Genomic DNA, 13,683 nt, shown 5'->3' on the forward strand with positions numbered 1-13,683 from the left:
ATCTGGTATTGTGATTCCTCTAACTTTGTTCTTCTTTCTCAAGATTGCTGCAGCTATTCAGTTTTTGTTGTTGTTGTTGTTCCATATAAATTTTTGGAGTGTTTGTTCTAGGTCTGTGAAGTATGCTATTGGTATTTTAATAGGGATTGCATTGAGTCTGTAGATTGCTTTGGGTAATATGGGCAATTTTAAAAAATACATTTTTTGTTGATTTCAAAGTGAGGAAGGGAGAAGGAGAGAGAGATAGAAATATCAATGATGAGAGAGAATCATTAATTAGTTGCCTCCTGCACACCCCACACTGGGGATTGAGCCTGCAACCCGGGTATGCACCCTGACCGGGAATTGATGACTAGGAATCGAACTGGGGTCTCCTGGTTCCTAAGTCAACACTCAACCACTGAGCCACACTGGCTGGACTCAGTTGCAGGTTTGATCCCTGGCCTCAGGGTCGGGGCTCATGTGGGAGGCAACTAATATGTATCTCTCTCATGTCAATGTTTCTCTTTCCCTCCTTTCCATTCTCCGAGGATCAATGGAAAAAAATCCTCAGGTGAGTATTATAAATAATAAATAAATAAGTAAATAAGTAAATAAATAATCAGGTGAGTATTATAAATAAATAAGTAAATAAATGAATAAATAAAATGAACTATGGTCAATACAACTAAGGCTGGAATGAATAGTCTCCAATGCCAAGGCAAGGCCTTATGCCTTTAAAAACTGTCAGTATGGTGATCAGTAAATCACAGTGTGAGTAAAGAAGTTTGAGAGTAAAGAGACCCATTTGGGTAGATCAGAGTGAGACAGCTGCTAAATAGTTCAAACAAGAAAGGCCCTATATTGCCCTGCTGGCATGGCTCAGTGATAGAGTGTCGACCTATGAACCAGGAGGTCACAATTTGATTCCTGATCAGGGCACGTGCTCAGGTTGCAGGGGGGTGTGCAGGAGGCAGTCAATCAATGATTCTCTCTCATTGATTTCTCTCTCTCTCTCTCTCTCTTCCTCTCTCTCTCCTTCCTCTCTGAAATCAATGAAAGTATATTTAAGAAAAATGAAAAATACATATGAAAAAAAGGAAGGAAAGGCAATTAAGGTCCAGAATCAGGGGAGAAGTAACAGGAATAAAAAAAAAAAAAGAGGAGGGGCAAGCATTGCACAGGTTAGAGTTTCCAATAGGGCTGTGCAGGCCTAAGGGCTGCAACTTACATTGGGTGGGGGTTTCATGGGGTTTGTTCTAATGCTTTCGGCCCATAGGATACAAACTATTCTGCGCCTCTTCAAAATATTAGCCCCTGGTGTCCACTGGCTGTCTCATGAAATAGAAATTATGAAGGCACTGTATCTTTTAAAAAAAATCCCCTTTTGTCGCACTTCCTTAAAAACAGCTATTTAATGCAACTCTGCAGCGAGTTCTTGACAGTTCTGTCTTAACAATTCCGATATTCATGAAACATCATTGTAAAGGGTTGAAGTGCCTTCCTGGTAAGTGTTAAGCTTATTCTTTTCAAAGCATCTTGTAAAAACGGTTATTAATTTTCTCCTTTGGTCTAACGAGTGTTTTCTATTTACTGCCTGTCCTGATATTAAGATATATTAAGCAGCTGAGTGATCAATACGTTTTCAAGCTTTTTTCTTCCCTTTGAGTTTGCTACTTTTGAGAGTTGTGGCAGTTTCGTGGGGTATTGTAGTAAAAAAGGAGTAGTTTCATTTAAGTATTTAGTTCAAAGTACAGCACTCATGTATTTGCTTTGGCGCTTGCGAGTGGAGGCATATTTAATTGAAAGTCATTAACGTGGCTTTTGAAAAATACATTTTTTCCCAGTTTTTTTGAGGTACAATTAATGTATAATATTTTATAAATTTAAGGTGTACAACATGATGATTTGATATAAGCAAATATTAGGAAATGATGACCACAATAATATTAGTTAACACCCATCATCTCAATAGTTTCCTATTTTATGGCTTTTCGTATTCTCTTTTTAATGACATGATATAGTGATTTCAAAGAGCTGAACAGAATTTTTATATTTGACTTATTGATGTGTTTTGGATATGTATAATAATAGCATTAGATCCTATCACCTCATTGAATAATGCCATATTAAATATTAGAGTAAGCTCATTGTGTTTGCAGGATAAATGTTAACAACTTGTATAAACAGTTGTTAGGTGTGCTAAATGAAATGATAAGCAATGTTGGTTACAATGTTGTTATATGGATTTATCTGTGTGTGTGAAGTTTTATAGAATGTAGAGTTAAAAAATATTTAATGTGGGTCAGTGTGATAATTGTTTATTTAAAACAAAATCTAAATTATTTACAGGGATAAGAAAGTAGATAATATAAAATTATGGATCAGAGTTCTTAACTCAGGATTTTAGGAAGTCCATGGATGGGTTTCAAAGGCTATATTTTATTTGTGATATAATTCTATATTTCATAAGAGAAAAAGTGTGTCTTGCCCTAACCAGTTTGGCTCAGTAGCTAGAGCATCGGCCTGCCGACTCAAGGGTCCCAGGTTCGATTCCCGTCAAGGGCATGTACCTTGGTTGCAGGCACATACTCATAGGGAGTGTGCAGGAAGCAGCTGATCGATGTTTCTCTCTCATCGATGTTTCTAACTCTATCCCTCTCCCTTTCTCTCTGTAAAAAATCAATTTAAAAAAAAGTGTGTCTTTCACCATATTCTCTGAAGGCTATATAACATCTGAAATGTTTTAAAAAATCACTGCTAAAAAATAAATAGCTATGCGTAAGGTAGAAAATGATTTTGTTTATCAGAATTTAGAAATACTTTTAAATATTTAAATACATACCTGAGTTATTTCTGTATTCTCTTATAAGCTAAACCATGTAGGAAATTAATTCTATTTAGCTTTTTTAAGTTGAAGAAGTTTTATAATGATAGAAAAGCAAAAAAAAATATTTATAGGAAGAAAATTTGTACTCATCATATAGGATTCAGATGGTGCTTTTGTTTTATGTAAGACATTTTAAGAAAAAAATTTGAGTAAGATCTTTCAATTCAGAGGAAAATTAAATAGAGACACTTTAATTTTGGTTTTTAAATCTTAATTTTTTTCAGAACTTCCAAGTTAATAAGAAGTATGGTAAGTGGTCATTTAAAAATCTTTATTCATCCTCCATTTTGAAAATAAAATATGTGGATCAGATTAATAAGAGCAAGCAATGGTTTGCACAACAGTTCTATTTTAATTTATTTATTTACTAGAGTCCTGGTGCATGAAATTCATGTGTGTGTGGGGGTCCCCTCAACCTGTCCTGCACCCTCTCCAAACCAGCAATCAGATATCCCTTTCACAATTTGGGACCACTGGCTCCTAACTGCACACCTGCTTGCCTGCCTGAGTGCCCCTAACCACTCTGCCTGCCTTTCTGATTGCTCCTAACCCCTCTGCCTGCCAGCTAGGTTGCCCCTAACTGCCCTCCCCTGCCAACCTGATCACCCCTAACTACTCCCCCCTTCCAGCCTGATCACCCCTAACTGCCCTTTCTTGCCAGCCTGCTGACCCCTAACTGCTCCCCCCTATTGGCCTGATCGCCCCTAACTGTCGTTTCCTGCCAGCCTGGTCGCCCCTAACTGCCTCCGCCTTAGCCCCCACTGTGGCTTTGTCTGGAAGAAAGGAAGGATGACTGGAAGATGTCCAGTCAACCCAGTCTAATTAGCATATTACCCTTTTATTAGTATAGATTTTCTTGATTTCAGAGAGGAAGGGAGAGGGAGAGAGAGATAGAAACATCAGTGATGAGAGAATCATTGATCGGCTGCCTCCAGCACACCCCCTACTGGGGATCAAACCCACAACCCAGGCATGTGCCCTTGACTGGAATCGAACCCAGGACCTTTCAGTCTGCAGACTGATGCTCTTATCCACTGAGCCAAACCGGCTTGGGCTAGTTTTTGAAATTTAGAGAATTTCAGCCCTGGCAAGTTTGGCTCAGTGGGTGGAGCATCACCCCTGGTACCAAAGGGCACCATGTCTTGGTTGCAGGCTTGATTAGAGGCGTTTGTGGGAGGCAACCAATTGAATCAATGTTTCTTTCTCTGTCTCTCCCCCTCCCTTTTACTCTCTCTAAAAATCAATGGAAAAATATTCTTGGTTGAGGATTAACAAAAGAAAAAAGAAAAAGAAACGAAGAGCATTTTGTTCTTAAGTAACATTTCAGATTCTGTTTGATTAAAGATAATTTCTTTTTTAATATATTTTATTGATTTTTTACAGAGAGGAAGGGAGAGGGATAGAGAATTAGAAACATCAATGGGAGAGAAACATCAATCAGCTGCCTCCTGTACACCTCCTATTGGTACGTGCCCTTGACCGGAATCGAACCTGGGACCTTTCAGTCCACAGGCTGACGCTCTATCCACAAAGATAATTAATTTCTTGATCCCTTTTTCCAAATCAGTCTCCAGCTTGAAAAAATTTACAAGAATGTTAAAATACTTTACTATAGCCCAGCCAGTGTGGCTGAGTGGTTGAACATCGACCTACACACCAGGAGGTAGCCAGTTCGATTCCTGGTCAGGGCACATGCCCAGGTTGGAGGCTCAATCCCCAGTGTGGAGCGTGCAGGAGGCAGCTGATTGATGATGGATCTTTCTTTTTCAAAAGTTAAATCCTCACCTTCACCCGAAGATATTTTTCCATTGATTTTTAGGGAGACAAACAGACAGAAATATCCATGTGAGAGAAACACATGATTGGTTGCCTCCTGCATCAGGGCCCAGGCCTGGGAGGAGCCTGCAACCCAGGTACGTGCCCTTGATCAGACTCAAACCCAGTATCCTTCTGTCTGTAGGCCGATGCTCTACCCACTGAGCCAAACCAGCTATAGCAATAATGTTTCTCTTATCAGTTTTCTCTCTCTCCCTTTCCTTTCCTCTTACCCTAAAAATCAATAAAAAAGATTGAAAAAATACTATACTATATAGTATGAATACTAGTCTCTAAATATGATATTATAGAGCACTGGCTCTCAATCAGGGTTGATTTTGTCCCCAGGCATATATTTGAGACATTTTGGCTGTCACAGCTATTGGAGTGCTTCTGGCAGCTAGTAAGTGGATGGAGGCCTGGATTTCTGCTAAACATCCTACAATGCCCAGGACAGGGTCCCCTTTCCCCCTCCCCCAACAAAGACTTGGCCAACCTAAAATGTCAATAGTGCCATGGTTGAGAAACCCTCCAATTGGTAATTTTGCAACTCCAGAGCATTGCCATTGTTCTAACAGGCTTCTGTCGAACAAGATAGGCTGGGCCAAGCATTTGAAGATGCTTTTGACGTACTGAGGCAACATTCAGCTGGAGATCTTCAGTACCCTCCAGGTAAGATGTTAGCCCCTTCTGCTGCTGCTCCATCAAATGGCGGGTTGGTAACATACATATGCAAGAATAATGATAAGAACAGAGAAGACCATTTTTACCCAATGCAGCTAGAATTAATTCTAACAAAGGCAAAATGTATCCAGGGTTGCCTAGCCTAAATCAAACTAAAGTCTCACATATAAAATCCAGAATACATAGAGAATGACATTCCATACAGGAATACTAAGACATATCATTCTTTTTTATTAAGCACCAGAGGCCTAGTGCACAAAATTTGTGCACGGGGGCAGAGGGGTCCCTCAGCCTGGCCTGCACCCTCTCGCAATCTGGGACCCCTTGGGGGATGTCCAACTGCCAGTTTAGGCCTGATCCCATAGGGATCCCTGAGGGATTGGGCCTAAACCAGCAGTTGGACATTCTTCTCACAATCTGGAACCGCTGGCTCCTAACCTCTTGCCTGCTGGCCTGCCTGATCACCCCTTACCACTTGCCTGCCTGCCTGATTGCTCCTAACCACTCCTGCCTGCATGATCACCCCTAACCACTCTCCTGCCTGCCTGATCACCCCTAACTGCTCACCTGCCTGTCTGATTGCACCTAACCACTCTGCATACCTGCCTGATTGCCCCTAACCACTCTGCCTGCCTATCTGATTGCTCCTAATGACTCTGCCTTTTTGCCTGATCACCCCTGAACACTCGCCTGCTTGTGATAGCCCCTAACTGCTTGCCTGCCTGCCTGATCACCCCTAACCACCTCTGCCTCAGCCCCCGCCACTGTGGCTTCATCCAAAAGGATGTCTGGAGTGACATACAGAAGATCATTTGGCTGTCTGATCTAATTAGCATATTATGCTTTTATTATTATAGCTATCTTATTGACATTTTCAGAAAGGGCTTTTCAATTATTCTAGTTTATTTTAAAGACCTTCCACCCAAGCAAAATATATTCTACTGGAAAAAATAAGTATGCTATTCTTTCTTACCCATTATCCCATAGACTATAGAAGTATAGCCTAGATGAGATGCAGATATTTTTAAAATTGAGTTTACACAGGGTATTGAGGGAAGTTCCAAGATACAAGAACTCATGCGATCTCGTCCTGCAAGGAGCATGTGCTCTTGTAGAAGAAATGGAATATGTAAAAATATATCTGTAATACCAGCATAATGCAATAAACACTAGGGAAATGCTAAGTGATGAAAAGAACATGGTGGAAACAATCCTATCTAATAAAGAGGTAATATGCCAATTGACCATCATCCCAACACACAAGATGGCCGCCCCCATGTGGACATGAGATGGCCACCACAAGATGGCCAGCAGGGGAGGGCAGATGTGGGCGATCAGGCCAGCAGGGGAGGGCAGTTGGGAGGGACAAGGCCTGCAAGGGAGGGCAGTTGTGGGTGATCAGGCCCGTAGGGGAGGGCAGGGGGGGGAGGGCAGGGGAGGGCAGTTGTGGGGGACCCAGCCTATAGGGGAGGGCAGTAGGGGGTGACCAGGCTGGCAACAGAGGGCAGTTAGGGGTGACTGGGGCCAGCAAGGGAGGGCAGTTGGGGGCAATCAGTCCTGCAGGGGAGGATAGTTAGGAGTGACCAGGCCAGCAGGAGAGGGCAGTTAGGGGTGACCATGCTGGCAGAGTAGGGCAGTTAAGGGCAACCAGGCTGGCAAGGGAGGGAAGTTTAAGGCCTGCAGGGGAGGATAGTTAGGGGTGACCAGGCCTGCAGGGAAGGGCAGTTAGGGGAGACCGGGCCAGCAGGGAGGGCAGTTAGGGGCAATCAGGCTGGCAGGGGAGCAGTTAGGCATCCATCAGGCTGGCAGAGGAGTGGTTAGGGGGTGATCAGGCTAGCAGGCAGATGCAGTTAGGGGCAATCAGGCAGGCAGGCAGGCGAGCAGTTGGGATCCAGCAGACCTGGATTGTGAGAGAGATGTCCGACAGTCAGACATCCCTCGAGGTGTCCCAGATTGGAGAGGGTGCAGGCTTGGCTAAGGAACACACCCCCCCCATGCACAAATTTTGTGCACCAGGCCTCTAGTTGCATATATAAGCATATACGTATAAGCACATATACACACAAACATAAACTTTATCTTTTTAAATTTCTTTCTGTTTTCACACTAGATTGCAAAGACTACGTGAATGTCATCAACCACTGTTCTCATGTCATAGGAAGTCCCAGCTACTATGGTTTGCTTCCTTCAGAGCAACCTGTCTATAACTGGAAAACAGTGATAGTGAGTATACACACCAAAAGACCTCCCTCCTTCCCCTCCTCCCCCCTCCGTAACAGGTAAATTTCCTTTTTGCACCAGATTTCCCCTTGGTGTATGCTAGCTGAAACCCAGCTGAAAGACAGCACAGACTACAAACGCTTACTCATGGCTACCATCAATCAGGGTATGAATTTGACAGGCAATGTGGGCGGTGATGAGCAGTGCTGTGAAGAAGGAAAATGCCCTTTGTTATTGCTCCTCACCCAGCAGCAGACTGGTTCGAATGACTTCTAGAAAGAGGAGGCGCTTTCAAGGTTCTAACATCACTGCTTCTCTTAAGTCCAACCGGAAAATTGCAGAGCAGTTATGATGGGTCCCTAAAAACCAGAGGGCAAAGGCCCCAACATCCCCTGCGCTGGCTTTACCTACAATTTTGTATTCACCTGTTCTATCCCCCACCCCCCAAGCAGTAACTACATGTATTGAACCAATTAATTTATATTTTAGTAGCTTCCTGCAAAAGTAAATATCCCCGCCATCTCCCTCCATTCGTGTGTTCTTTTACATTGTTATAACATGTCCATTTTATTAAAGCAGTGTTAATGTAGTGGGGAGTAAATAGGAAATGATTTTTCTTTTTCTCCTGTCATTACTTGCAACCGTGCTATGCAAAAATCTTTTTTTTTTCCCTGACCCTGCGAATTGTTCTGTCATGGCCTTTCCACGAGACATTTCTTTGAAGAGGGAGTTTTTGGTTCCAGCTTAAGCTCTTCTGCCTCCATTTAGGGTTGCCAGGTAAAATACAGGATGCCCAATATTTCTATTTGTTAAATCTGGCAACCCCCCTTCCACCTCAATTCCCACAGCCTGGCATACACACACTGCACTGCCTCTTGTGGTTGGGAAGTCCTTGCCTGTTGGGCAGCCCTCTTGCATGGGGTGTGGTAAGATCACTCAAGTTCAGCCCCTTTCCCCCGTGGAGATCCACATGTCCTTGTCTTACGGTATGGTAAGGAACTCCTGTCCCCTTTCTTCGCTCTGCCCTCCTTTGGTTGCCATCTTTCTCCTCTTATCTCCTCTTGCCTGGATGGGCATCCAAAGCAAGAATGGAAGCCCATCTCTCCTTTTGGCTGACACCTAAATTCCTACCACTGATTCTTTTTGGACTTGCATTCTCATTGGTATTTTTAGGGGAGGGGAGCCACCCCCTGTCCTTTCTCACATGGAGAGGACAATATGGAACTCCTCAGAAACCCAAAGATGACCCTCCATCGCTAGGTCCTCTGCATAATATGCTAGTTCTCCCTGGGAGATATCTGGCTGCAGTTGAGGGTAGTGCTTTGGAGAATCTGGAGGATGTTTAACACTCTTTTGTCCCCAGCTTTTGACTTTAGCCATCAACTGAGGGCCACATAGAAAGTCCCACTTAACATCCTGCTCATTGTTTGTATAGAACCATCCTGTGGACCTCCGTCTTGAAGGGAATATTCATCCATCTCTGCAGAACATCCCTGAAAACCATGTGGTACAATATCCTGTTCTCCAGCAAAAGGGAGGAAAAGGTACATGGATCCATCATGTAAAAGAACCAGGTCCCGCCCTGGCCGGTTTAGCTCAGTGGATAGAGCATCGGCCTGCGAACTGAAGGGTCCCAGGTTCGATTCCGGTCAAGGGCATGTACCTTGGTTGCGGGCACATCCCCAGTAGGGGGTGTGCAAGAGGCAGCTGAATCGATGTTTCTCTCTCATCAATGTTTCTGGCTCTCTATCCCTCTCCTTTCCTCTCTGTAAAAAATCAATAAAATATATTTTTAAAAAAATTATAAAAAAACAACAAAAGAACCAGGTCCCTCTCAAAGCAGTTTTAAGGGGATTTCATATCTGTTTGGAATGGTATTTGCAAGATATTCTCTAATCACGATTGAGCATAATTTAACTCAGACAGACTGAACTACTCTAAGCTGTTCATCTTGGATGAGCTTTCCTATTGCTTAATAGAGATATTATAAAGCTGCAAAGTATCCACTTAGCTCAAATAAATACATAATGTGTATATATTGTATTTTAGGTATCGAAAGGGGGAATTTTTCATGTTATTTTAGCATTCTTATTCCAGTTGTGAAGTCCTTGGGATAGAAATCATCTTCTTTATTAAGTTTTCTGCAAAAAATGTTCCATAATAATTTGATATTTTATAAATTTGAACTCCTGATGTGAGAGAAACATGGATCAGTTGCCTCCCGTATGCCCCCAACCAGGGGTTGAACAGAAAACCTAGGTTATGTGCCCTGACCGGGAATCGAACCCTCAACTTTTAGGTGTATGGGACAACACTCCAACCTAGTCACCTGGCCAGGGCAGCATTTAGAATATGCATGCTTGTATATGCAAAAAAATAAGAAAATAATTTCTAGAAATATGTAGGATAGACTAGAACTTTTACTTTCACTTTATGCTTCTATTTAAATCATTTACCATGAGCATATAATATTTTTTTTTTAAAAAAATAAAAATTTAAACATTTTTTTAAAAAGCTGAGGATCCTTTATAATTGATTTAACCACTGGAAGAGAGGCAGTGAGTTTGTTTAAGGTTATGACTTTTAATTCATGATTTGTTTTTGGTAAGTCCCTTTCATTTCTCAGTTCATAAACTCAAGATAATACCACGCAAAAGATAATCTTTGTAAAAAACCTTTGAGGTTTTTGGATGACTAATGACTGATGCAAGAGTATGACTCCCCAGAGGCTATTTAAAGCAATTTGGAAATCCACTATTTTAATTTCTCAAGGGGAAAATGGAATTTGGCCATGGATTTTTTATTTTTATTTTTATTTTTTTTAGCTCCTGACAGATCTGATGAGGCATGGCATTTATAGGCCAATCCCCAAGTTACAAAACGGGGGGTCACCTTTGTTCTCTGTTCCACTAAAAATATCCAATCAACCAACCAAAAATACACAACAAATCTTCCTGAAGTTTCCTGTCTAGTAGTTCTAAAATATAAAGGGCTATGCTCCTAATTTGTATCTCTCTGATGATCAGTGATTTTGAGAAAAACTCTGGCAGCACCATTCTATGTAACAGCAATGAAAAAATATCACAGTGCCCATTGTCATTGCTCATAGACAATATCAAAATGTCATGAAGATATTTCGGCATTTTCCACTACAGTTTTCTCTATACTTGATTTTTCAAGAAATTATGCAGACCCAGAGTTCGCATTTTTACCTTAGTCTCTGTTATTGAATTCACTTAGATTTGCATAATGTTTTGCCTTTTACAAAATGGATTCATACTCCTTACCTCATTTTGACAATTCATTTGAATAAAGATCTTCAAATGACTTGCTTTCTGATAATGGCTTTTGGGGCTTCTCTTTAAGACCACTAAACTTGGTCATCCATTTGCCTCAGTTTCTTTGGTCTGTAGAAAGTTTAACACTAGTTAAGATTTAACTAGAGAAAAAGAACACATGAGAAATGGGAGATTTAGGTAAAGAGGTTCCAGGCTTTATCATTGAAAGATGATACAATATTTTTTGACAACTTTTCCAACAAATAAAGGTCCAGTTGAAAGTTCAAGGTCAAAAAGACCCTTGACTTTAAAGTCCCATAAAATGATGCCCTAAATCAGTGGTCGGCAAACTCATTAGTCAACATAGCCAAATATCCACAGTACAACGATTGAAATTCTTTTGAGAGCCAAATTTTTTAAACTTAAACTTCTTCTAATGCCACTTCTTCAAAATAGACTTGCCCTGGCTGTGGTATTTTGTGGAAGAGCCACACTCAAGGGGCCATAGAGCTGCATGTGGCTCGCGAGCCGCAGTTTGCCGACCACTGATTTAGGGCAACTTCCTTTTGTTAAGTTGTATGAGTTCCTTATATATTTTGGATAATCACGCATGCCTATGTGAATGAGAAGGAGGAAAACCAGTCCCAGGACAGCTTTTCATGTTGTAGTCCATCAATAAACTCTTCCTGAGGATGTTCCTTGTTACAGCAATGAGTGGAGTGTGATGTTGTTTTCCTCCTTTTTAGGCAGAAAGAAGCTCCGACTGTTCGAATACCTTCATGAATCTCTGTGTAATCCTGAGATGGCATCTTGTATTCAGTGGGTTGATAAAACCAAAGGCATCTTTCAGTTTGTATCAAAAAACAAAGAAAAACTTGCCCAACTTTGGGGCAAAAGAAAAGGCAACCGGAAGACCATGACTTACCAGAAAATGGCCAGAGCCCTGAGGAATTATGGAAGAACTGGAGAAATCACCAAAATCCGGAGAAAACTAACTTACCAATTCAATGAGGCCATTCTCCAAAGACTCTCTCCATCTTATTTCTTGGAAAAAGAGATCTACTCACAGTATGTTCAACCTGGTCAAGGATATCTAAGTTTAAATAGCTGGAATGCAAATTGTAACTATACATATGCCAATTACTATGAGTTGAGTTACCCTAATTGCTAAATATAATCTTACATATTATGATTTCCTAACATCAGAAATCCCCAAACCCACAATACAATGTATAACTAATAAATTATAGAATTGTATACTATATAATTTTATTAACCGGTCACCCTGATAAAATTCAATAAAAATTTAAAAAAAGAAATATCTATAAATTTCAGGATTTTTCTCTTTTATATTTAAATCTTTATTGTTCAGTATTACATATATGCCCTCTTTCCCCCCATTGACCCCTTCTAGCCCACCCCAGCCCTTTATCACCCTATTGTGTGTGTGTCCATGCATTATGCATATTTGCATACAAGTTCTTTGGTTGATCTATTCCCACCCACCATCCCTCTGAGATTCTACAGTCTGTTCCATGCTTCTATGTCTCTGGATCTATTTTGTTCATCAGTTTATTTTGTTCATTAGATGCACATATGAATGATTTCATGTGATACTTGTCTTTCTCTGACTGGCTTATTTTGTTTAGCATAATACTCTCCAGGTTCCTCCATGATGTCTCAAAGGGTAAGAGATTCTTCTTTTTTACTGCTGCATAGTATTCCATGGTATAAATGTACCACAGCTTTTTTATATAGTCATCTACTGATGGGCACTTGGCCTGTTTCCAGATCTTAGCTATTGTAAATTGCACTGCTATGAACACAGGGGTGCATACATTCTTTCTGATTGATGTTTTGGGTTTCTTAGGATATATTCCTAGAAGTGGGATCACTGGGTCAAATGGCAGTTACATATTTAATTTTTTGAGGAAACTCCATACTGTTTTCCATAATGGCTGCACCAGTCTGCATTCCCACCAGCAGTCTACTAGGGTTCTCTTTTCTCCACATCCTCGCCAGCACTTGTCATTTGTTGATATGTTGATGGTAGCTATTCTGACAGGTGTGAAGTGATACCTCATTGTCGTTTTGATTTGTATCTCTCTGATGATCAGTGATTTTGAGAATTTTTTCATATGTCTTTTGGCCATCTGTATGTCCACTTTGGAGAAGTGTCTATTTAGGTCTTTTGCCCATTTTTAATTTGGATTGTTAGTCTTCCTTTTGTTAAGTTGTATGAGTTCCTTATATATTTTGGATAATAACCCTTTATCAGTTGTATCATTGCCAAATGTTCTCCCATTCAGTGGGTTGCCTTTTCATTTTGTTGATGGTTTCTTTTGCTGTGCAGAAGCTTTTTATTTTGATGCAGTCCCATTGGTTTATTCTCTCCTTAGTTTCCTTTGTCCTAGGAGATATATCTGCAAACATATTGCTATGAGAGATGTCTGAGATTCTGCTGCCTTTGGGTTTTTATGGTTTCATGAGTAACATTTAAGTCTTTTATCTATTTTTAGTTATTCTTGTGTATGGTGTAAGTTGGTGGTCCAATTTCACTTTTTTTGCTTGTATCTGTCCAATTTTTCCAACATCATTTATTGAAGAAACTGTCTTGACTCCACTGTATGCTTTTGCCTCCTTTGTCAAATTAATTGAGAATAATGGCTTGGGTTGATTTCTGGGGTCTCTGTTCTGTTCCATTTATCTATATGTCTGTTCTTGCGGCAGTACCAGGCTGTTTTGATTACAGTGGCTTTGTAGTATAACTTGATATCTGATATTGTGATCCCTCCAGCTTTGTTCTTCTTTCTCAGT

General features: G+C 40.8%; 1 protein-coding gene across 1 annotated transcript in view; it reads left to right on the plus strand.

Moving 5' to 3' along the window:
* The window catches only part of SPIC (Spi-C transcription factor), a 60,764-nt gene extending 48,727 nt beyond the window's left edge, over positions 1-12,037 (plus strand). The window contains exons 3-6 of the mRNA XM_054718634.1: positions 5,263-5,356; positions 7,479-7,591; positions 9,024-9,132; positions 11,613-12,037. Of these exons, the coding sequence (XP_054574609.1) occupies positions 5,263-5,356; positions 7,479-7,591; positions 9,024-9,132; positions 11,613-12,037 (741 nt within the window). The remainder of the gene's footprint in view (positions 1-5,262; positions 5,357-7,478; positions 7,592-9,023; positions 9,133-11,612) is intronic.
* Positions 12,038-13,683: the final 1,646 nt, after the last annotated feature.

This window comes from Eptesicus fuscus, chromosome 7, assembly GCF_027574615.1.
Source record: "Eptesicus fuscus isolate TK198812 chromosome 7, DD_ASM_mEF_20220401, whole genome shotgun sequence".
Lineage (NCBI taxonomy): Eukaryota > Metazoa > Chordata > Mammalia > Chiroptera > Vespertilionidae > Eptesicus > Eptesicus fuscus.